The sequence below is a fragment of the Crocodylus siamensis genome, chromosome 9, assembly GCF_052110815.1.
Source record: "Crocodylus siamensis isolate JL-2025a chromosome 9, ASM5211081v1, whole genome shotgun sequence".
NCBI classification, from domain to species: Eukaryota; Metazoa; Chordata; order Crocodylia; family Crocodylidae; genus Crocodylus; species Crocodylus siamensis.
The window spans coordinates 31,644,304-31,665,788 of record NC_143403.1 but is presented as its reverse complement, the minus strand read 5'-3'; the positions used below and the strand labels follow the sequence as shown (position 1 = coordinate 31,665,788).

Below are 21,485 nucleotides of genomic sequence, written 5' to 3'. Positions count from 1 at the left end.
GAGAACAACAAAAATTATTAGAAGTTTAGGAAAAATTATATACAAGAAAAGGTTGAAAGAACTGGAATCTAGTCCACAGAAGAGAAGACTGAGGGAAAATTTGCTAAATTTTCAAATACCTGAAGGTTGTCAATAGACTGTTCTCTGTGGCCACAGGAGACAAGATGAGAAGTAAGGATCTTAAACTGTAGGAAGGGAAATTTTGGTTGGATTTGGGGAAGAACTTTAACTATGATGATGGTTAAGTTTTGGAACAGAGGGTCTTGAGAAGTTGAAATCTCCATCCTTGTAGATTTTAAGATGGTGGTTAGACAGACTCTTGAATGACTCGGGCAGGGATGGTCCTGTCTTGAATAACGAGTTGGATCAGATGACTTCCTGGTATCTCTCCAAGGCTTATTTTTCTATGATCCTTTAACACAGAACTTCCCTACAGGGTGAAGATCCTTTCTCAAAAGTATTTTATGAATGGCAGCTTGATTTATAATTTTGTATATAAAGTGTGTGTTAAAAGCAAATGGGAAGGAGCAAAATGTAATTTAAACTCTTACTTGTATTATTACATCAATGTAGCATGCTTTCTTGCTCTTTCAGACATATATTGCTCCACAAGCAGCAATCTTTCATCCTACTGGTGCTCATGATGCATCTAGTGCTACGCTGAACAACATGCGAGTTTATGGAACCATATTCCTCATCCTCATGGCCGTTGTGGTTTTTGTAGGAGTAAAATATGTTAACAAATTCGCTTCTCTGTTCTTGGCCTGTGTAATAATATCCATATTGTCCATTTATGCTGGAGCTATCAAGTCCATCTTTGATCCACCTGAATTTCCGTAAGTAATCTTCCTGGCTGGGATACATCAACCTGTAATTAAGAAATCCAAACCGAAACAAACAAACAGAAAGCCTTTACTTACTATAGAAGTTTCTTTAAAATTGTCTAGCTAATATGTTCTGCATGTGCTTCGTTGCTCTAGAAATCAGTTACATTTAAGTCACTCATATATAAGGTAGCTGCAATCTGAATTTAATTAATGTTTTCTGGCAGAAGCCTGTGTAACAAAGCTTCTTAGGCTAAAATGAAGTGATCCACTGCATTCTTTAACTAGGTTTGGTAGAATGGTGCCTTCTCCAGAGCTGAGGAAAGGTTTGGTGGAAATTGACACTTTACTGTTTCCCCTCCCACAAAGAGCATCTCACACTGTAGGACCCCACACAACTCCCCATGCAAACTCCGTTAATTTTACAGAGCAAAGTTATTTGGGAGCTTTGGGTACAGGCACTCTTTCTGTGATGCCATGACAGGAGCGGTGACTGGGTCCTAGTGCCCACCTTTCTCCTCCTGACTGGTGTGGGTTGTACTGGCCCACAGCCAGAAATATTGCTTAACTCTCGTGTTGGGCTCATCTATCTTAATTGCTTCTTTGCCAAGTATGAAGCAAGTAGTGTAAGGATGGTTGGGTGAGCGGGGCATGAGCTCTAGCTACTGCCTAAGGGGGATGCGTCGGCCTCCCAGCCCCACTCTGCTGCCTCCTGTTCTTTCTGGCTTCAGCCTCATGGCAAACAGCTGTGGCACAAGAGCACGTGTTTGTGTTTTAATGACATTCTAGGAAATGTAGTTTGTAGAGCAGCAGTGTAGCTCTCTGCTGCTGGGGGAGATGTCACACTGTTTTTTTGCTGCTGAAAAAAGGACAATGTCAAGGACCATGTTAATCAAGGTTTTTTGCCTGCTTGACATGGGTGTCTGTGGCATAAAATGAGGTGACATCTCCTATCATCTCTTAGCTACACGCCATGAACGCCATGTGCCCACAGAAGTTGGGGGGGCACAGCAAGCTCCTGTAGGTGGCAGTGGCACTGTTGGCAGTAGGAACATGGTGGCAGCAAGCGGTGAGCTCCCACAGGTGGCTGCAGTGCTGTTGGTGGGGTGGGGGTGGCTGAGCACCGATCACTGCAGATGCTGCCAATGGTGTTGGTGGTGGCCAACAGCAATTGGGGACTACCTGCAGACACCGATGGCAGTGCCGGTGGCAAGGGGGGAGGGGAGGGGAGGTGCCACTGGCAATTTTGACAGCACCTTTTTGCAGGGGGTGCACCACCAAGTTCAGGGGGTGCACATGCACCTCCTACACGTCACCAGTGCTACATGCTACCCATTGCTAGAGCCTCCAAAGCCAGAAAGTAAAAAGAGGGATTGCCAGAGGTGCACACCTGGCCAGTTACAGCTGGGAGCAGCCATTTTTGTATAACACACAATCCTAAATTACTTTCTCCTTTCCCCTTCAGGATTTGTATGTTGGGCAACAGGACTCTGTCAAGAGATCAGTTTGATATTTGTGCCAAAACGATGGTTGTGGACAACATCACTGTGGTCACCAAGCTTTGGCAGCTCTTTTGTCACAATTCAAACTTTACCACTGATAACTGTGATGAATATTTTATGCTTAACAATGTTACAGAGATAGCAGGGATTCCTGGAGCTGCAAGTGGGATATTAAAAGGTATGATGGCAAATGCTGCCATATTAAAGGAAACCCTCTTAAGTGGCAGACAGAGCAACTGGAGAAGATTGTTCTGCTCAATGCTGCAGAGGGAGGCTAGACTAACTAATTCAAATTACAGTGAAAAAAAATTCTTGGTAAGCCAAATGATACAGTCCTATAAAGAAAGACAGTTTTAATCGTTTTCTTTTCTGATAACAAGATTGGCTTTTGTGCACTAAAAATGACTGAATTGGATCTGCACATGTGATAACTTTTAATAGAAAGCCATCTACAATGCACCATAGGATAAGTTATATGTCATATCATTTTCAAAAGAACGTTGAAGGATCTGAATTAGAGCACAGTAGGAGCATTTTACTTAATAGATCTTAGATGGAAGGAACATAGAAATATATGCATGAAAGTGATTTACTGACTTCCCTGCTTTCTGCAAGTTGGGGCTCAATGAACAACTGTTCACCAGGATACCCTGGGAGTAAACTAGAAACAATGGCCACAAACTCCTGGAAGATAGTTTCATGCTGAACATTAGGAAAAACTTCTTCACAACTAGGGTGTCCAGACTATGGAACAAGCTCCCCCCAGAGGTGGTGCAATCACCTACTCTAGAGGTCTTCAAGAGAAGACTGGATGGTTACCTGGCTGGGGTCACCTGACCCCAGATGTCTTTCCTGCTTATGCAGGGGGCTGGACCTGATGTTCCTTTGGGGTCACTTCCAGCCCTATGAGTCTATGATTCTACAATTATTCTCCTCTATTCACCACTAGTAAGGCCATATCTGGAGAACTGTGTCCAGTTTTGGGCCCCCCACTACATAAATGATGTGGAAAAATTGGAAAGAATCCAGCAGAGGGCAACAAAAATGGTGTGGGGGTTGGGGAACATGACTTACTAGGAAAGACTGAGAGAACTGGGCTTATTTAGTCTGGAGAAGAGAAGACAGAGGGGATTTAACAGCAGCTTTCAACTCCGTGCAGGGGGGTTCTAAGGAGGATGGAGCTAGACTGTTCTCAGTGGTGATAGATGACAGAACAAGGACCAACAGTCTCAAGTTGCAGCAAGGGAAATTTAGGTTGGATATTAGGAAAAACTCTCTCACTAGGAGGGTAGTAAAGCATTGGAACAGGTTACTTAGAGAGATGGTACAATCTCCACCCTTAAAAGCAGATTTTTAAGACCAGGCTAGATAAAGCCTTGGCTGGGATGATACAGTTAGGGACGGTCCTGTTTTGAGCAGAGGGTTGGCCTAGATGACCTCCTGAGGTCCCTTCCAACCCTAATTTTCTATGATGCTATGAAAATAGAAAATAAATCAGTTTTAAATTTTAAAGGGTACAGGTGTCCTCATTTTCACAAGAAACATTAACACAGCCTCTAAAATAGATGCAGCGCGTATTCCATGTAGTGTCAAAACATATTTAAATGCAAATCAATGCAGTGCCATAATTTTTCTACTTCCTAAAAAATAAATTAGCTTTTGGGCAGAAAACTGGTCAATCCTACCTCTTCAGGTTTCCTTAGTTCTTATGTATATGGATGCTGTTTTATTTGATTTGTGTGGCAGTATTGCATTTATCTTGTATTGGCTAGATAAGTTGTATCCATGTGGCAAATAAAAATGGAATTGCATGTGGTGAATTAATACAATCAAAATATAAACCCTTCTAGTCTATTTATTGGTGATAATTTGAAGATAGTTGTAATTATTGTCAGGTTGGCAGGAAAATACAGCCTAGAATTTTTTTCCTGTTTTGAAAGCTAAGTGTATCTAGTGTTGAAATTATTGTAACTCATTAGATTTCAGTCTTTGAACCAAGGACTGTGCTGCTTTGAGCATATCACTTAGTAAGTTGGGTTTGTAATCATGTGTCCTAAATGTCTGGTAATAAAAACATGTTTGTGTTAACCTTTCTCTCTTTTTTTTTCTTTCCTGCTCTGTTCTTGTGATAACACTTCCTTACGTCAGATAACCTGTGGAGCAATTACTTGGAGAAAGGCGAAATACTGGAGAAAGCTGTTCACTCATCACTTGATATACGTGGGCTGAAAAGCAATCTTCATCTTTATGTGCTTTCTGATATAGCCACTTCTTTCACAGTCCTAGTTGGTATCTTCTTCCCTTCAGTGACTGGTAAGAATACTGGAAAGAGACAAATTTGTGGGATTTTTATATTTTTCTTTGCTCTTTTTGTTACCAAATATATTTTACGTAAACTTAATGTTTGTGTAGGTATCATGGCTGGTTCAAACAGATCAGGAGACCTCAAAGATGCACAAAAATCTATTCCTGTTGGAACAATTCTTGCTATCATCACCACATCATTAGTCTGTATCCTTTTAAAATTAGAATAGATTTTTAGCACATTCTAAATGACTCAATTGAACTTTTATTGTGCTCCCAGTTCATTGTACTATCCTGTGAGGACTAAAATACCACATCACATGTCAGTAAAACTCCATACTCTGGTTCAGCTGAAAATATTCAAAATTTGTGCCTCTTTCCCACAACATGCTACTTTGCTTTCTGGATTCTGCTCTTTGCCATTTGATTAAAGCAAACTCATGGACTCTCTGGCATTTTAGGTTGGCTGAAAGCTGGAGACATTCATAAGAAACAGGGACAGCCATTAAGATTGGAAAAGACTTTAAATAAAAGAATCTCTGAATTTTAGTTCCTTTTTCTAAAAGAAACAAGTCTTTTATTTAGTAAAGTGTGGGGAGTCTGTGTTCTCTTTCACATAAAGTGAGTGTTTAGTAATGGAAAGGGCATGGAAAAGGCTGAAAGATGGCCAGGGATTAAGATGCAGTTACTGTTTTCTATGTTTGAGACAAAAGTTCAGCAGTAGAAAAGAAGAAGGGGTAAAGAATGCATTAAAAAGGAAATCAAAAGATACAAGGCTGGTGGTAATGGAGTTTTATAGCCCCTAGTGTGCCAGGTATCTTAGGAATCAGAACTTGTGAAAGTTGTGATATCTTTTATTAGACCAACTATATATTTGCAAAAAAAAAGTGTTCTATTTGCAAGCTTTTGGGCACAATCACCTTTCTTTAGGCATAGGAGAAAGCAAAGATTTTAAAATTGCTCCTACGTAGAAATGAAAATTCATATTTCACAGGAGAGCTGAAGGTATATTAAGAAAGCTGACACCCTGGCTCCTGCCCATTTTTCCAGTGAAATCTGCATGTTCACACAGCTCAAACTGCCTCAATACAAGATAATTTCCTGGCCAGGAGAACTTTCCATCACCCCAGACTACTGTGAAATATGAAATATCATAACCAGAAGGAAACATGCAACTGTTCTAACTTTTATCTGAGCCCAGTTTGCACAAAATGAACTATTCCAACCAGGAGATCTTTATATACCTTCAGCTCTCCTGTTAAATATAAATTGTCATTTCCACTTAGGAGCTATGTTACAGCTGCATTTTCCTATCTTTCTCTTCCCTCCCTCTCTCCTTCTCTTCCTCTCTCTCCCTCTCCCTCTCCCTCCCTGCCTTTCTCTCCCTGTTTCTCCCCCCTCCTTCTTCCTCTCTCTTTTTAGATAATTGAAGCTTTGTCTGCTGGATGACTCTCTTCATAGCTAGACGTTTATACGCCATCCACTGGAAGGTTCATAACCTAGAAAAACTTTTAGGACTAGTCAGGCTCTTCTAATATTCTTAAAAACATAAAATGAGAAAAACAACTGTAAAAGGTCCTGGGATCTAATGTCTGGTGTTATGCCTTATTCAGGGTTAAACAGTAGTTTAACCAGCAAGCTGAAATTGTTTACAGCTGATTTAATTTGTATGTAGCTTACGAATTAAAACCCTACCATATTTTAAATCATTGGTTTAAAATTTGTTTGAATTTATTGCAGCCATAATAGTAAACACCTACTTTCCTTAACATATTCTGTATCCAAGACTTCAGCTGTGTGGTATTATTTGGAGCCTGCATAGAAGGTGTAGTTCTTAGAGATAAGTAAGTAACCATGAACTGTTTTACCATTTTAGCATGTTTTGTGGTGGGAGAAGATTGTTCCCTGTTTTTTTGGATTTTTTTGTTTGTCCACTTAGTTTGCCAAAAAGCTGCAGTGTGAAATGATCCACCATCACTATTGCTCTATGTTGGAATGCCTGATATTGGATTGTATTAAGTATTCTGTGTTTAACAGTGGCAGTTTTATGTCTAAAAAGCTCAGGGAAAGAAATCTGAAGAACATTGCTAGTCAGGGCTTTAGCAGTACAGTTCAGTTTGTATTACAAATTGCTTCTCACCAGGTGAGGATGCAAAGTAGTGCTCAGATAACAAAGTGACAGGCAAAACAAATTGATGTGGAAGTCTGAAGTATTTAGGAATATTCCTCATACTAGAGTTTCTTTTCAAGAAAACATTCAGTTTTGTTTAAATAAAATCTTTAAAAAATATACTCAAATGAAAGCAAATGCAGTAATAAAAAAGTCTCCCTTAAAATGAAGTCAGAATGGCCAGCATTTCTTTTTTACAGGTATGGTGATGCAGTGAACAAGAACTTAGTGGTGGGCACACTCTCTTGGCCCTCACCTTGGGTCATTGTGATAGGGTCCTTCTTCTCTACCTGTGGAGCAGGTTTACAGAGCCTCACTGGAGCCCCACGACTGCTACAAGCCATAGCCAAGGACAACATTATTCCTTTTCTCTGGGTTAGTATATATTAAAATGGAGGCTATTTTGTTTTGGTTTTTTTGCTGTATGCAGCTACCATTCACCCTGTGGCCTAGCCAACCATAAGAAGTTATATTTCTGGGGACTGGAAGAAGGAGATCTGAATTTGCATATGCCATAAACCTGATACTTAGATCATTTGAGAGTGATAAAATGTTGAGGACTATGCACACGTAACATAGGCATCTCTGTGTAGAGAAGCATAAAGTGATTAAGTTAATGATGGAACCCAAGACCCCTAGCAGACTGCCATTTTTATGTGATTAACATGTTAATTGTACAATAAATTTAGTATGTGTCACATACAAGTTTTTTAAGATGCAATAAAATGCCAAACCAACCACAAAGATTTAATAGTTTTCATAGACATTAGGTCTGGAAGGGACTTCAGAAGAGCATCGAGTTCAGCCCCCTGCCTGAAGGGTAAATGTTTCTATGTAACACAGAACATCTTTGTGGTTGGTTTGTATCATGCTTATTTTTCAGTGTATGCCATATAGGCATCCAGGAGCAGTGTGTGCAGCCCAGCTGCATGTGAACCTTTTAAACATGTTAGCCTGTGGGAAACTGGCAGTGGTGCTTTTGGGCTGCAGTAAGCCTTTTAAATGTCTCAGGCCTAGAGAACCTGAGCCCAGGAAGACTCCCTTATGTCAGACTCCTAGTGCTTTGGCGCATTTAAAATATAGATATGCAGTTGAGCCCCAGTGGGTAGCAGAATCCCAGGTTTAAGTTCCTGTGCTGCTCTGAGCTTGAAATTGAGGAGCTTCTCCCTGATGTTGGGTTCCTGGCACCCCTGGACTTTTACAGAGTGCTTTATTAAGATCCTGCTTTGCTGTGAGCCCACTGGGGACAGGTCTGTCTTTCAAGTTGCTGCAGGTAGAGGCAGACCATGCAACTGGGATCAGACGAATTTTATCCCTCAGTTCCAAAAGCCATGCTTCCTGCCATTCATATCTGTTGTGGCTGGATGTGTGATCAGGTATAGAATTCCTTTGATCCCAGTCATATGACTACATTAACATCTGCAAGGGGCCCAAGAATAAGGAAATGTTTTAGAGTAAATGGCCATTACTCAGAAAGATAATTGAGATGTGAAAGTGGAAGTATAGAATACAAGAACTGAAAGCAAAAGCTGCAGGAAATAATTTGATCAATGTGAAAACCCTAGTGAGGCCTGTTTATATTTTGTGCTGGTTTTGCTTTTTCTCTTTAAATGTTTGTTACCGTAATACAGAAGCTGAAACACTTCAATAAGGCTAGAGAGTCTGAGAGACATATTTTTTGGTTAAATAAATAAAGGTGAGAAAAATTAGGTCTTTACAAAAATTTGGAAGAAAGGAGACCAAAATAAGATGGTCCATATTTAAGTGCTACAGGAGAATCATGATTAAAACTATGTGAGGCACTACAACACTAAAAACATATAGTCAAGAAGAACTTCAGGAGGGATTGGTTAGTAAGTTCCTTAGTCAAGCACTGGGAATTGTTTGTACTGAACACTTTAAAACATGGGGACTTTGAAAGAGCTGATAATCTTGCTTTAATGTTTTCTTCTCAGGCTTCTGTTAAGTATCAAGAGACAGCCTGTGCCATCAGGGAGCAGTCCCAAGAGGGACATACTTCAGTTCCTCTACTCAATAACTATTTTTCTATCATTGTTCCTGAAGAATTAGGAAGAAATTGCCTTTTACCAGAACTGAGAAGCAAATATTGAAGCAGTAGCTACTTTTTAGTTGTTGCTAAACAACTGGGTGCAGTCTACCCCATTTACTTAACAATTCCCAAAGCAGGAAGGAAACATTCTCTTTTTTCCCTAAAAACTGGGAGAAAGGATGGGACAAGTATTTTATATTTTCAAATTCTGTTACCTGAATAGTCTTTTAAAAAAGCAACATTTTAATGGAAAAAATGTGTTTTTAAAGAACAATTTGGATGTTTATTTGGTGTCTTTATTAACAAGTCCAGCATCTAATTCAGTGGCCAAGAGAGAGGGATTGGAATTAGCTGGACCCTGTTCTACTTTTTAAATGAAAGATGAAAACATAAAGCAAATCCTGCTGAGGTAAAAAATACAGGCTATTTTCAGTCATTATTAAAACCATTTATAAGCAATGCAACATTGAACAAAATATCAAATGTTATAGTACAAGTTAGTAAATATCCCTGTTTTCTTCATGTTCAGGTTTTTGGTCATGGGAAAGCAAATGGTGAACCAACATGGGCCCTTCTGCTAACAGCATTAATTGCTGAACTGGGAATTCTTATAGCTTCCCTGGACATGGTGGCTCCAATTCTCTCAATGTAAGTGTCAGTTTTATATATGAATCACAAAGTAAATAGGATCTGCTTTTAGAATTGTGCTATTTGTATTGATTTTTAGAAAGTTGTGACCGGAACATAAGATCCATTTGCTTAATAAAATAAGCATCCTGATATCCAGCTACATTCACATGTAAAGTCTCTTGCCTGTGGAGCACATTGTGGCTAAGTACAGATGTCAGAAAGCCTGAGGCTGAATTGATTCTGTCTTTGCAATTTAGTCTAAGCTTCATGGGATTGAATCAATAAGCAAGTGAATAGACATTCACTTTTGATTCTGGAAATGCAGCCACATGCCTGCAGTGGCCCAGCCAGAAGCTGGGGGGCTCTAGAGCACGCCTCCCTTTTCAGCTGGAGCAGACAGCTTAGGCCATGGCTAGCCTGCTCACCCTGCAAGGAGGGGTCTGTGGGGGAGGTGCAAGGCATCCTGAGAGGCTGGGGGACTGTGAGTTAACTTGAATCTGGAGTGGATCTGGGACAGACGTTCAATAAACCGATTTAGCCTAAATCAGTTAAGGCTGATACTATACTCATCTAGGTTTATCTTAAAGTGGTTTTGCCATTTTGAAAGTGATTTATGTGCAATGAACAACTGTTGTGTTACAGATTTGAACCAGTTTCCAGTCCCTTATACCAGTTTATGTGTAACTTGTGTCCTTAGCTTATGAGTGGAAGTTATTTTTGCCAGACTTGGATTGGTTAGAGGTTTAGCATCATTAACAAGGCTGATTGTGTTATTTGTGTATGAGAGAGAGGGCGACACTCAGAACTTCACAGACATAGTCTGCATAAACAATTCTGAATATGTTTACTAAATTGTTCCTTCCCTAGGTTTTTCTTGATGTGTTACCTTTTTGTTAATCTGGCATGTGCAGTACAAACCCTTCTTAGAACTCCAAATTGGCGGCCCCGATTTAAGTACTACCATTGGTAAGCAAATGAGCTGGTCTGCTTTTTTTTCCTGGGCCCATATTCCTTAGTGTGTATGGAAGAATGCTAACCCTCCATATAAGTGCAGGAGCCTTGTAGGGGAGAGGGGGTGATTAAGTGTTCTCTTCTTCTGGATAGAGATATGAAATGCAGCTTTAGTTCTATAGTTTATCCTGGCACCCAGCATGAGAAATAGTCCCTCTGATCACCTTCGGGTGTCTGGCAAAATGAAACAAAGATGCCATGTCCTGAGGCTGCAGAGATTGAGGAAGGATCATTTATGATTTACATAAGTTCTCCCTACTATCTAGTAGTGTGAAGGGATGCAGGAAGAAAATCCTGTGGTGTTCAGTGTGGATCAGAATTAAGATGTTTAAGATAGTAATAGTATCCATTCTCACAATAGAGTATTGTAACAGTGATAAGGAGGAGTGCATAGAGTATATTTTACTGTTGTTTAGTTCAGAAAAAAATCAGAGGATGAAAAAACCTTTTAGGGGAAAGGAACAAAAACAATGCATTTGCTTTTAGCCCTCCAACCCCCAAAATACTTGCCAATATTTTTTATGTTTTCTTTGTTTTTAGGGCATTGTCATTTTTAGGCATGAGTATTTGTCTTGCATTGATGTTCATTTCATCCTGGTATTATGCCCTGGTGGCTATGCTTATTGCAGGCATGATTTACAAGTACATTGAATATCAAGGGTAAGTGTTTCTAATAGAGTGGGATAAGGAAGAAACAACATATTTCTTTTTTTAATAACTTATCTTTAGATTTAACATTTAGTGCATGGATTGCCGTAGCCTTGGGATCATGGCAGAGTCATGGAATTTTTTCTTTGTTAGAATATTTTTGCAACCACTTTGCAAAGGAAAACTTTAAAAGATTTCCTTTATATGCATCTGCAGGGTGGCCCTAGAAATTTGACCACAGAACTTGGAGGCCCCTTTGTCAATCTGTTTCCCTGCTGCTGTTTACTTTCTTGACTTATATTACTGGCAACAAAGGAAGCCTGTGGGTAGGCCTCTCCCAACGGCTGGTTCTCCCACCCTTTATGGTTTATAAATTGGTCAGGCAGAAGGGTTGACCCACTATAATGGGAGTAAGGGAATCAGCATGCTAAACTCTGAAACTTTGTTTGGAATACAGTAAGCTGTTTATAACATGGTATCAGAGTGATAGTTTGCCCATATACTTTCACTTTCATAACTTATGTTGTCTGTGTATGTGGGAGATCTTGTTCACTGAGAAGTTTTTTCTTTCTTTTAATAAATTGTAAGCTAAAAAACATAGGTACCACAACCATAAGCTTGTTGAAAAATAACCAATTTTCCTGCCATAGCCAGAAAGTTGAGCAACGTTAAAATAATCTAATTGCTAACATTTGTGTTCTTTATAGTGCAGAGAAAGAATGGGGTGATGGTATCCGAGGTCTGTCACTCAGTGCAGCCAGATATGCCTTGCTCCGACTGGAAGAAGGGCCTCCTCACACCAAGAACTGGAGGTATGCATTTTGATATGTAAAATGCAGCCGTTGCCCAGCTTCTAGGCCTGCGTATAGTGTCTAAAACAATAAATTAATGGCATGCAAAGATTAGATTGATCCTGAGCAATAGTTTTGCTGCTGGGTCATGAGAGACTATAGGGCTGTGGGAGCGGGACTTAGGGGGTCGCTCCTCCCGGATGTGGGTCATGGGCTGAGGAGGGAGAGACAGGTCGAGGTAGCCAACCAGAGACTGTGGCACTGGTATCATTGTGAAGGCTTTGACTTCCACAATCACAGCCCGCTCTTTGGTGAGGGAGGCAGTGGTCTGCTGGGAAGAGACTGCCTACACCTCACTCCACCTCTTCTCAGCCAGACTTGCTGACCTGCTCAACCAGGCTTTAAACTGAGCCCACTGGGGGATGGGGGTGTACTGCCACTGGAAGCCCACTGGGCAGCTTTTGTAAACCCAGCAGGCTAAGGCGATCCGTAGGGAAGGCAGAGGCCCCCAACGAGACACTTACTTACAAGCCTGTACATCAATGCCAGCATCTTGGGAAACAAACAGGAAGAACTGCCCCTCCTGCTAAACAAGAAAGATTACAATATCATAGAGATAATGGAGACCTGGTGGGACTCCACCTATGGCTGGGCCACAGGTATAGATAGCTATACCTTGTGCAGGAGAGAGTATGGGGACAAAAGAGGTGGGGGGGGTAGCTCTCTATGTCAAGGAAAGCTGACATTGGCACCCAGGGGAGAAACTGGAGACTCTCTGGGTCAAAATCCATGGCGAACAAGGCACAGGGATACTACAGACCTCCTAGCCAGGATCAAGAACTTGCCAGGAAACTGGCTGAGGCTGCATGCTCCCGTTACATGGTTGTCATGGGAGATTTCAGGTACCCAGACATCTCTTGGGAAGAGCACTCAGCCACATCTGAATGGTCGCAAAGCTTCCTCATGTGCGTGGATGACCTCTGTCTGACTCAAGAAGTCTATGGACCAACGAGAGGCAAAGCACTACTTGATCTGGTACTGGCAATGAGGGATGGCTTAATCAGTGACCTAATTATTGAAGGGAAGCTGGGAGACAATGACCATGAGCTGATCACCTTCACCATCCACCATAAAGCTGGCAAGTCAGTCAGCAAAGCAGAAGTCGTCGACTTCAGGAAAGCTGACTTTCACAAGCTCAGGAGGCTTGTTGGTGAGGCCCTAAGGAACCATGACCCAAAGAGGAGGGGGGAGTTCAGGTAAAGTGGTTGCTCCTCAATGGAGCGATCCTGGAAGCTCAAGCAATGTCTATTCCTTCTGAGAAGAAAGGCAGCAAAAGAGCACAGCATCCCCCTTGGCTCTTCAGGGAAGTAGTGGACCTCCTGAATCTAAAAAGAAAGACCTATAAAGGATGGAAGGCTGGATCCACCCCAAAGGAGGAGTACTCTGCACTGATCTGGACCTGTAGGGAGCGAACCAAGAAAGCCAAGACTGCGACTGAACTCCAACTGACTACACACATCAAGGAAAATAAAAGTCCTTTTTTAGGTATGTGAGGAACTGGAGGAAAAGCAAGGGTAACACTGGACCCCTGCTAAACCATATGGGTCAACTGACAACTGACACGCAGGAAAAAGCTAATCTGCTTAATGGGTATTTTGCATCAGGTTTTCACCAGCCCCGAGGGAAGGCCCTGCTTAATACAGTACGGGATGGCCAGAGTGAGGGGGATCTGTTACTTTTCATCAGTGTTGACCATGTGAAGGAACACCCTGAGACGCTGGAGGACCTTCAAGTCAGCTGGGCCATATTGTGTGCCTTTTCTTGCCTTTGGTCACAGAGTCTTTGCCCAGGCTCTGCATAAGTTCAGGGGCTGGAGGTAACATAAATTCAGTGAATGCAAGGACCCTTGCGTTTTGTAGTACTACTGCAGAGAGGTGTGGTTCCAGCTTTAAAAGCTGAGTTAGTGGCCAAGAGTGACTTCTCTTGACCTCTTCTGTTTTATAAGCTTAAAACTAGATCACATAGGCTAAGTGAATTTTGCACAGGAAAAACAATTCTACAGTTGGTAACCAGAAAAAGCAAATCACAATGGGGTAAGAAATCCTAATTAATGGAAAGTTGCATATGTACATTTTCCCTGCTCATCACTATTGTTGATAGCACACCTCAACCTCTAAACTAGAAATATGTTACAGGCTTACCGAGCAATCTGCTGCCTTTTCAGAGGAGTAGAAGCCTACCTTGTGACATACTTCAACCCCAGAGGTACACTCCTGGGGCCTTGTCACACTTTCAGGGATACTCTTCAGTCCCTCTCCCCTGTCTACTGCTTGACTGTTGAGAACAGAATGAGATGCACCAGAGGTCACCTCCCTGACCCTTGGTGCCTCATCTTTACCTGCCTCACCAGGGTCTTTGCCAGCTCTTAGCAGAGGGGGTTTTCCAGGTAGAAGAAGCACACTGTTTTCTGATCACTTGCTCAGAAAAGACAGATTTCCCCTTCCTTGGAAGAGACCTGCCTGACAATAGGTGGGTTGTAAAAATAACAAAAAGATTTATTTTAAAAACAAGAGAAAATGTAAGAAATCAGTAGCCATATGTTAAGACATGGACAGGGCTATAAGAATAAACAAACAAAAGGAAATATTAGAACAGTAACCTGTTCTTACCCTGCCTCTTACATCCGAGAATGCAGTTGTTACTCAGCCCACTAGCTGAGGGACTCTAGTATTTCCCTATGCCTGGGAAAACTAAAGACAAAGACTTGCTCTCCAGGCTTAAGTATTGTTTCTTATCTGTCCGCTTATGTACGTTACCATTGGATTCTTGGAGAGTCCACACTATGCTTGTAACTTCCTTTCCTACCCAAAGGTGCATATTTATCAGACTAAAAATCTTTCCTGATTTAAGTATGACTAGGAGAATATTTTTATCCTTTCAGATATATCTCAAAGACATCATCTTATTTAATTTCCCCACTACCTCTTTTCAGGCATTTAGTCTCTGAGCCTCTTCCAGGTGTGAAACTCAGTATGCAATTCTGGTCTTATTATAACTTTTAAGAAATGCATTGGATATCAAATACCACAATGCATATAAGCACAAGGTTCATATAGCTGAGTACAGCTTACTGTCCCTTGTCCTTTGAGACTACATGAGCCATATTAGGAAAACAAACTCAAGAAAACACCCCACAAACAATTTGAATTATAGTGGGGTTTGTGACATACCTTAAATAAAACAAACTGAATTAAAATTCATATTTGTTGATATTGGTGATATTGTTACCATATTTTGAGTTCTGGGAAAAGAAAAACAATGACTGCCTAGTGCTGTCATTCAAGATGCATGCAGCAAGTAGGCAGAAACCACTTGTCTATTTTGAATGTTCTTAATTTCCATGGGTTTGGTACACAATAGTCATATCATCTTACTGCATAAATAATGTATATAATCTACAAACATTGGGCAGAACCATGAAAATCCTCCCATGTAAGTAAAATACTAATGCATATCTCTTAAACTGAGTACTTGAATTTTTTTAATACTAAGTTCAAAACTGCACAAAACAGAGGTTGTCAACTGGGGGTATAAGTATTCTTAGGGGTACTTAGAAAGGTGGTCAGGAATGCGGGTAGGTGGATGGGAGGGAGGGGATGGAGTATGCCTTGGGGTGTGGCAACATCTCCTTGGCCTGTACCCACACTTTGCCTCTTATGTGAGGGATGGGGAGGGGCACACCAGGCACCTCCAGCCCCACACAGCATATCATGGTGCTTCCTGCCTCCACCCCAGCTTGCTCTCCTGATTGGCTGCTGAGCCACCACCCTCAGCCAATAGCCAATGGCGAGGAGGCGCCATGGCCACCCTCTTCCTGCAGGGGTCTCAGTGGCAGAGGAGAGAGGAAGTGCATTCTGTTCCCAACCCCAGTGACGCATGTTTGGCCGGACATGAGGCCTGTCAGCCCGTAGAGCTGCACATGCTACCACCTGTGGGACAACGGTGTAGAGTATGGCACGTAGCCAAGGGGGGCTGCGGTGCCTGGTGTGTGAGTTCATGCTGAATTATGTAAGGGCTGAATTAAGCACAGGCTCAGACCTGGATGTTCAATTTAAAACTTTTATTGTTTCACAAAGTCATAAACTAAGGAGGTCTGTTGGTTCACGAGGTTCCCAAATCAAATTTTTAGACAAAAGATACAAAACTGTCCACACTCTAAGAGTGAGTCATCTAACATAACTTTACTATTACTTATATATGATAACATTTATGCATATGTATTTCTAATTTTTACTTCTATTGGTTACTAGTTAACCCATCTATATTATAATATCAGGTGATACGCTCTTTATTATAATTTATACGCTTATGTTAATTCCTAATGACCTTAAATATAAAATTTTCCAGACTCTGCTTGACTTTAAATATATCATTTTCTAGACTCTGCTTGCATAATATGCGGTTATCATTCGTCATTGCGGTTTAGCCATGCGGTTTCCTGTTTTAACAATATAAGCTGCTTGCTTGCAATTTTTATCATTGTCAGCATTTCTATTCAAGGGTCAGATCGTGATCACCAGAATGTCAATTGCTGACTTCTCAACCTCCTTGAAGCATTCTGGGAGTTTTAGTGCATTGTTCTTGATGCTAGGCCTTGCTTAGCATAAGCACTATCTCACACTTGGTAGTGGTGGCCACCATGTGTTGAGCCTCTCTTCCCAGCTGCCGCTACATGCACCCTCAGGAGGGCATGAGAAGGGGGTGACCCTGGATCTGTACACAGGGCAGGGCAAGCTGCCTCTGTGGGTTGAGGCTGCACTGGGCTGTTTCCGGTGCGGTGGTGCGGGGGTCCCAGTCCAGCCCCCCACCAAGAAGAGACTGGCACCACCCTGGCCCCAGCCTGCAGCAGCAGCCTGCCCTGCCCTCCACAAAGATCTGGGGGCACATGCTTGCCATGCTTTCCCTGGGGTGCATGTAGCTGTGGGAGCTTCCCTCCTCATGCAGCTCAGCCCTGCACCCCACCCTGGCTGTGCAGTGCCTGCCCCAGCCCCACTCCCACCCTCACTTTGAGGGCCTACAGGAAGGGGGCTATGGAAGGGGCTGCAGCCACTCCAGAATGCACAGTAGTTTCTCCAGACCTCCCTCCCAGCACTGCTGCTGCCCGCCCCAAGTGCATCCCCAGCCCAACATCCTCACTGTAAAGAGCCCGGCACTGCCCCGGCCCCAGACTGCAGCAGCAGCCCGCTCTGCCCTGTGGGCAGATTCGGGGGCACACGACCCACATGTCCTCTGAGGCTGCAAACTGCAGCAGGAGCCCCCTCTCCTGACATCCCCGGATGAGCCACTCATGGCTCCCTCCCTCCATCACCGCAGGGGCCTCAATCTGCCCCCCCTTTATAAACAGGAACAAAATATAAAGCTATAAAGGGGTAAATGAACTGAAACTTTGAGACAGAAGAGGTACACTTGTTAAAAAAGGTTGAAAACCCCTAGCATAGAAGAAGATCCTCAGAAAGTACCAAATCTGCTTGAGTCTAAAGAAATGAAAAACCAATTATAGTACAGTACTACTAATAAATATAGTACAGAGAAAATGTACTGCGCTGCTGCTGGTATTGGCATTAACATTCAAACATATGTAATATTATGACAGATACAAATTTGTTCTGAAGATTTTTGCAAAATAATAATCCTGATTGCTTGCCTTTTCTCTAGGCCCCAGTTGTTGGTGCTTCTGAAGTTAGATGAAGACTTGCATGTCAAATACCCTAGGTTGTTAACATTTGCTTCTCAGCTGAAAGCTGGCAAAGGTTTGACTATCATAGGGACTGTAATCCAAGGGAATTTCCTGGAGAGTTATGGAGAAGCCCAAGCTGCTGAACAGGTGAGTGTTTTAAATACCAAAGATTGTATACAAAGGCTTTGCAAGCTTTTATAAAAGTTTTCTGGAAAATAAAGTACTTTATTAAGACTCCAAGACGGTAAATTTTGTAAAAGTATGAGTAATCCCAAGTCAATTTAGCAAAGAATTTAAGGGCAGGTATAAATGCTCTAAGTTGTGATCTAAAGCTGCTTATACATATTTTCATAGTTTCATAGTTTCTAGGGTCGGAAGGGACCTGAACAGATCATCTAGTCTGACCCCCTGCCATGGCAGGAAAGAGTACTGGGGTCAAACGGCCCCAGCAAGGTGTTCATCTAACCTCCTCTTAAAACCCCCCAGGGTAGGAGCCTGCACCACATCCCTTGGAAGTTGGTTCCAGGCCCTAGCCGCCCTGACTGTGAAATAGCGCCTCCTGATGTCTAACCTAAACCTACCCTCTGCCAGCTTGTGACCATTATTCCTGGTCACTTCTGGTAGTGCTCGGGGGAACAGGAACTCCCCCAATGCCTGCTGATCCCCCCTGACTAGTTTATAACAAGCCACAAGATCCCCCCTCAGTCTTCTCTTTTGGAGGCTGAACAGGTTCAAGTCCTGTAGCCTGTCCTCATAGGGCCTGCCCTGTTGTCCCCTGGTCATATGAGTGGGACCCTCTCGACCCTCTCGATGCTGTCCACATCCCTCTTGAAGTGCGGTGCCCAGAACTGGACGCAATACTCCAACTGCAGCCTGACCAGTGCCGCATAGAGGGGGAGGATCACCTCTTTTGACCTGCTTGAAATGCATCTGTGGATACATGACAAGGTACGGTTGGCCTTCCTAACTGCTGACCCATATTCATCTTGGAGTCAGTGATGACTCCAAGATCCTTTTCCGCCTCTGTGCTGACAATAAGGGAGTTCCCCAGCCTGTAGGTATGGTGTCGGTTGTTCCTCTCCAGGTGCATCACCTTGCACTTCTCTGTGTTGAAACCCATCCTATTCTCATCCGCCCACCCTTGTAACCTGTCTAGGTCTGATTGTATCCTGTTGCTTCCTTTTAGTGTGCCCACGTCCCCCCACATCTTAGTGTCATCAGCAAATTTGAACAGGGTGCTTTCCCCACCCCCCCTCGTCCAAATCACTGATGAAGATGTTGAACAGTGCAGGCCCGAGGACCGAGTCCTGCGGAACCCCACTGCCCACGTCCTTCCAGGTTGAGAAGGACCCATCCACTACCACCCTTGGTGCGGCCCTCCAGCCAGCTGGTGACCCATTTGACTATGTGGGGTGTCTACGCCACAGCCCTCCAGTTTCTTAATGAGAACGGGGTGAGAGACAGTGTCAAAAGCCTTCCGGAAGTCCAGGAAGGCTATGTCCACTGCTACCCCTGAATCTAATGATCTGGTGATCTTATTGTAAAAGGCCACCAGGTTGGTCTGACAGGACCTGCCACTGATGAAACCGTGCTGGTTGCCCTTAAGCATGCAGTCCCCTGCTGGCCCCTCCTGGATGTGTGCCAGCATAATTTTCTCGAACAGCTTGCCTAGGATCGAGGTAAGACTAACTGGCCTATAGTTTCCCGGGTCATCCCTCCTCCCTTTTTTGAAGATGGGAACCACGTTGGCCTTCTTCCAGTCCTCCGGTACCTCTCCAGAGCACCACAAGTGCTCATGAAGCCATGCCAGAGGACTTGCAATGACCTGGGCCAGTTCCTTTAGAACTCTAGGGTGGAGATTATCCGGACCGGCTGACTTGAAAACGTCCAGCCCCTCGAGAAGCTCCCTAACTAAACCCTCGCTAACCCTTGGCCTAGGTGTGCCTCCCCCGGGGCCCGAGGGGGGCCCAGCAGGGAGGTGGCTGTCCTGGTCCCTACTTAGGAAGACGGAGGCAAAGAAATCGTTAAACATGTTAGCTTTGCTGTCTGGTGTGACGACCAAGTTTCCCAACACGTCCTGCAAAGGCCCCATATTACCCAGGACCTTCTTTTTACCTCCTATGTATTTAAAAAAGGACTTCTTATTGTCCTTAATCTGGGAAGCTAGTCCCAGTTCCATCTCCGCTTTGGCCTTCCTAACTACCCCCCTACATCCCTGAGCAACTGCAGAATAGTCCTCCCTGAAGATGACCCCTTCTTTCCATTGGGTGTAAGCCTCCTTTTTAGCCAGGAGACATTCCCAGATGCCTTTGGTGAGCCATGGAGGCTTGTGTGCTCTCCTGCTCCCTTTGATCCTCGTCGGGATTACCTTCCTTTGGGCTTGGAGGATCGTCTCCTTAAAGAGCCACCACTCACCTTGGACACCTGGCTCCCCTCCCCTCTGGGATCTCAGTGCTTCTCCAACTATCCTCCTTAGCTCGTTGAAGTTTGCCCTCTTAAAATCTAGGGCCACTGCCTTACTGCTTGCCTTTGCCACCTTGCGCTGGATGGTGAATTCCAGCAGGCGATGATCGCCGTCACCCAGGTGGTCGAGCACCCGCAGCCCCCTCACCAGGTCATCACCCGTGGCCAGCACTAGGTCCGACAAGGCGTCCCCCCTGGTGGGGCTATGCATCTCCTGTGTTAGATGGAGGTCCTGCACTCTGTCTAAGAACCTACGTGAATGATCTGACCTTGCTGACTGCTCTTCTGAGCAGATGTCCGGGAAGTTCAGGTCCCCCATGACGACCACATCCTTAGCCTTCACTACCTCTGTGAGCTGACCCAAGAAATCCTGGTCAAGCTCCTCTCCCTGGTTGGGAGGTCTGTAGTAGACTCCCACTGCTAAGTCTCTTTCCCCTCGACTGCCTTGTACCCTAACCCAAAGCACTTCAGAGTGCCCCTCCCCTGACTCCTCACTAATTGACGAGGATGTGTATTCGTCCTTAATATGGAGTGCCATGCCCCCACCTCTCTTTCCTATCCTGTTCCTCCTGTACAGCCTATAGCCCTTGACATTCACCGCCCAATCATGCGTTGCGTCCCACCACGTTTCCGTAATCCCCACTATGTCCGGGCTGGTGTCAGCCAGCAGGAGGGTGAGTTCCTCCTGCTTGTTACCCATACTACGAGCGTTTGTGTAGAGGCATTTGAGGCCTCCTGTAGATGTGTGTACTGACCCCCTAGTCCCAGCATTACCCTGGCCCCTATCTCTTACCTGTTTATTTGCTTCGCTCGGTGGTCTGGGCTGGGCTGTAGTTGTGGGTGCTGTTTGGTCTGTCAGTCTGATGTTTCCTCCACCCTCGTCTACCCCTTCCCCCGATGAACCTAGTTTAAAGCAAGAGTAGGTCCACCAGCCTAGAAGAGAACACACGCTTACCTTTAGGGGAAAGGTGGAGCCCATCCCATCCCAGCATGCCTCTCGTTGTGATGTGCCGGTCATGGCTGAGGAAGCCAAAGCCCGCCTCGAAGCACCATTCCTGTAGCCGCCTATTGGTCTCCGCGATGCACATTTCATGCCATCTGCCTTGTCCACTCACTGGCAGGATAGAAGAGAAAAGCACCTGTGTGCCCATCTCCTTCAGCACACACCCCAGGGCGTGGTAGTCCTCCATCAGGTGATCAGGGCTCCTCCTGGCTGCATCGTTAGTGCCCACATGGACTAGGACCATGGGGTAATAATCGGTGGGCTGGATTACGGTTTGGAGCATCCCTGTCATGTCCTGAATCCTTGCTGCAGGTAGGCAGTAGACCTCGTGTGCCGAGGGGTCACGGCGACA

At 43.9% G+C, this 21,485-nt stretch overlaps 1 protein-coding gene across 1 annotated transcript in view; it reads left to right on the top strand.

The window, feature by feature from the left end:
• The window catches only part of SLC12A4 (solute carrier family 12 member 4), a 112,752-nt gene that overhangs the window by 76,874 nt on the left and 14,393 nt on the right, over positions 1 to 21,485 (top strand). The window contains exons 7-17 of the mRNA XM_090062079.1: positions 595 to 836; positions 2,290 to 2,504; positions 4,475 to 4,639; positions 4,739 to 4,837; positions 6,417 to 6,474; positions 7,001 to 7,175; positions 9,380 to 9,498; positions 10,348 to 10,446; positions 11,032 to 11,151; positions 11,847 to 11,951; positions 17,646 to 17,814. Of these exons, the coding sequence (XP_089918205.1) occupies positions 595 to 836; positions 2,290 to 2,504; positions 4,475 to 4,639; positions 4,739 to 4,837; positions 6,417 to 6,474; positions 7,001 to 7,175; positions 9,380 to 9,498; positions 10,348 to 10,446; positions 11,032 to 11,151; positions 11,847 to 11,951; positions 17,646 to 17,814 (1,566 nt within the window). The remainder of the gene's footprint in view (positions 1 to 594; positions 837 to 2,289; positions 2,505 to 4,474; positions 4,640 to 4,738; positions 4,838 to 6,416; positions 6,475 to 7,000; positions 7,176 to 9,379; positions 9,499 to 10,347; positions 10,447 to 11,031; positions 11,152 to 11,846; positions 11,952 to 17,645; positions 17,815 to 21,485) is intronic.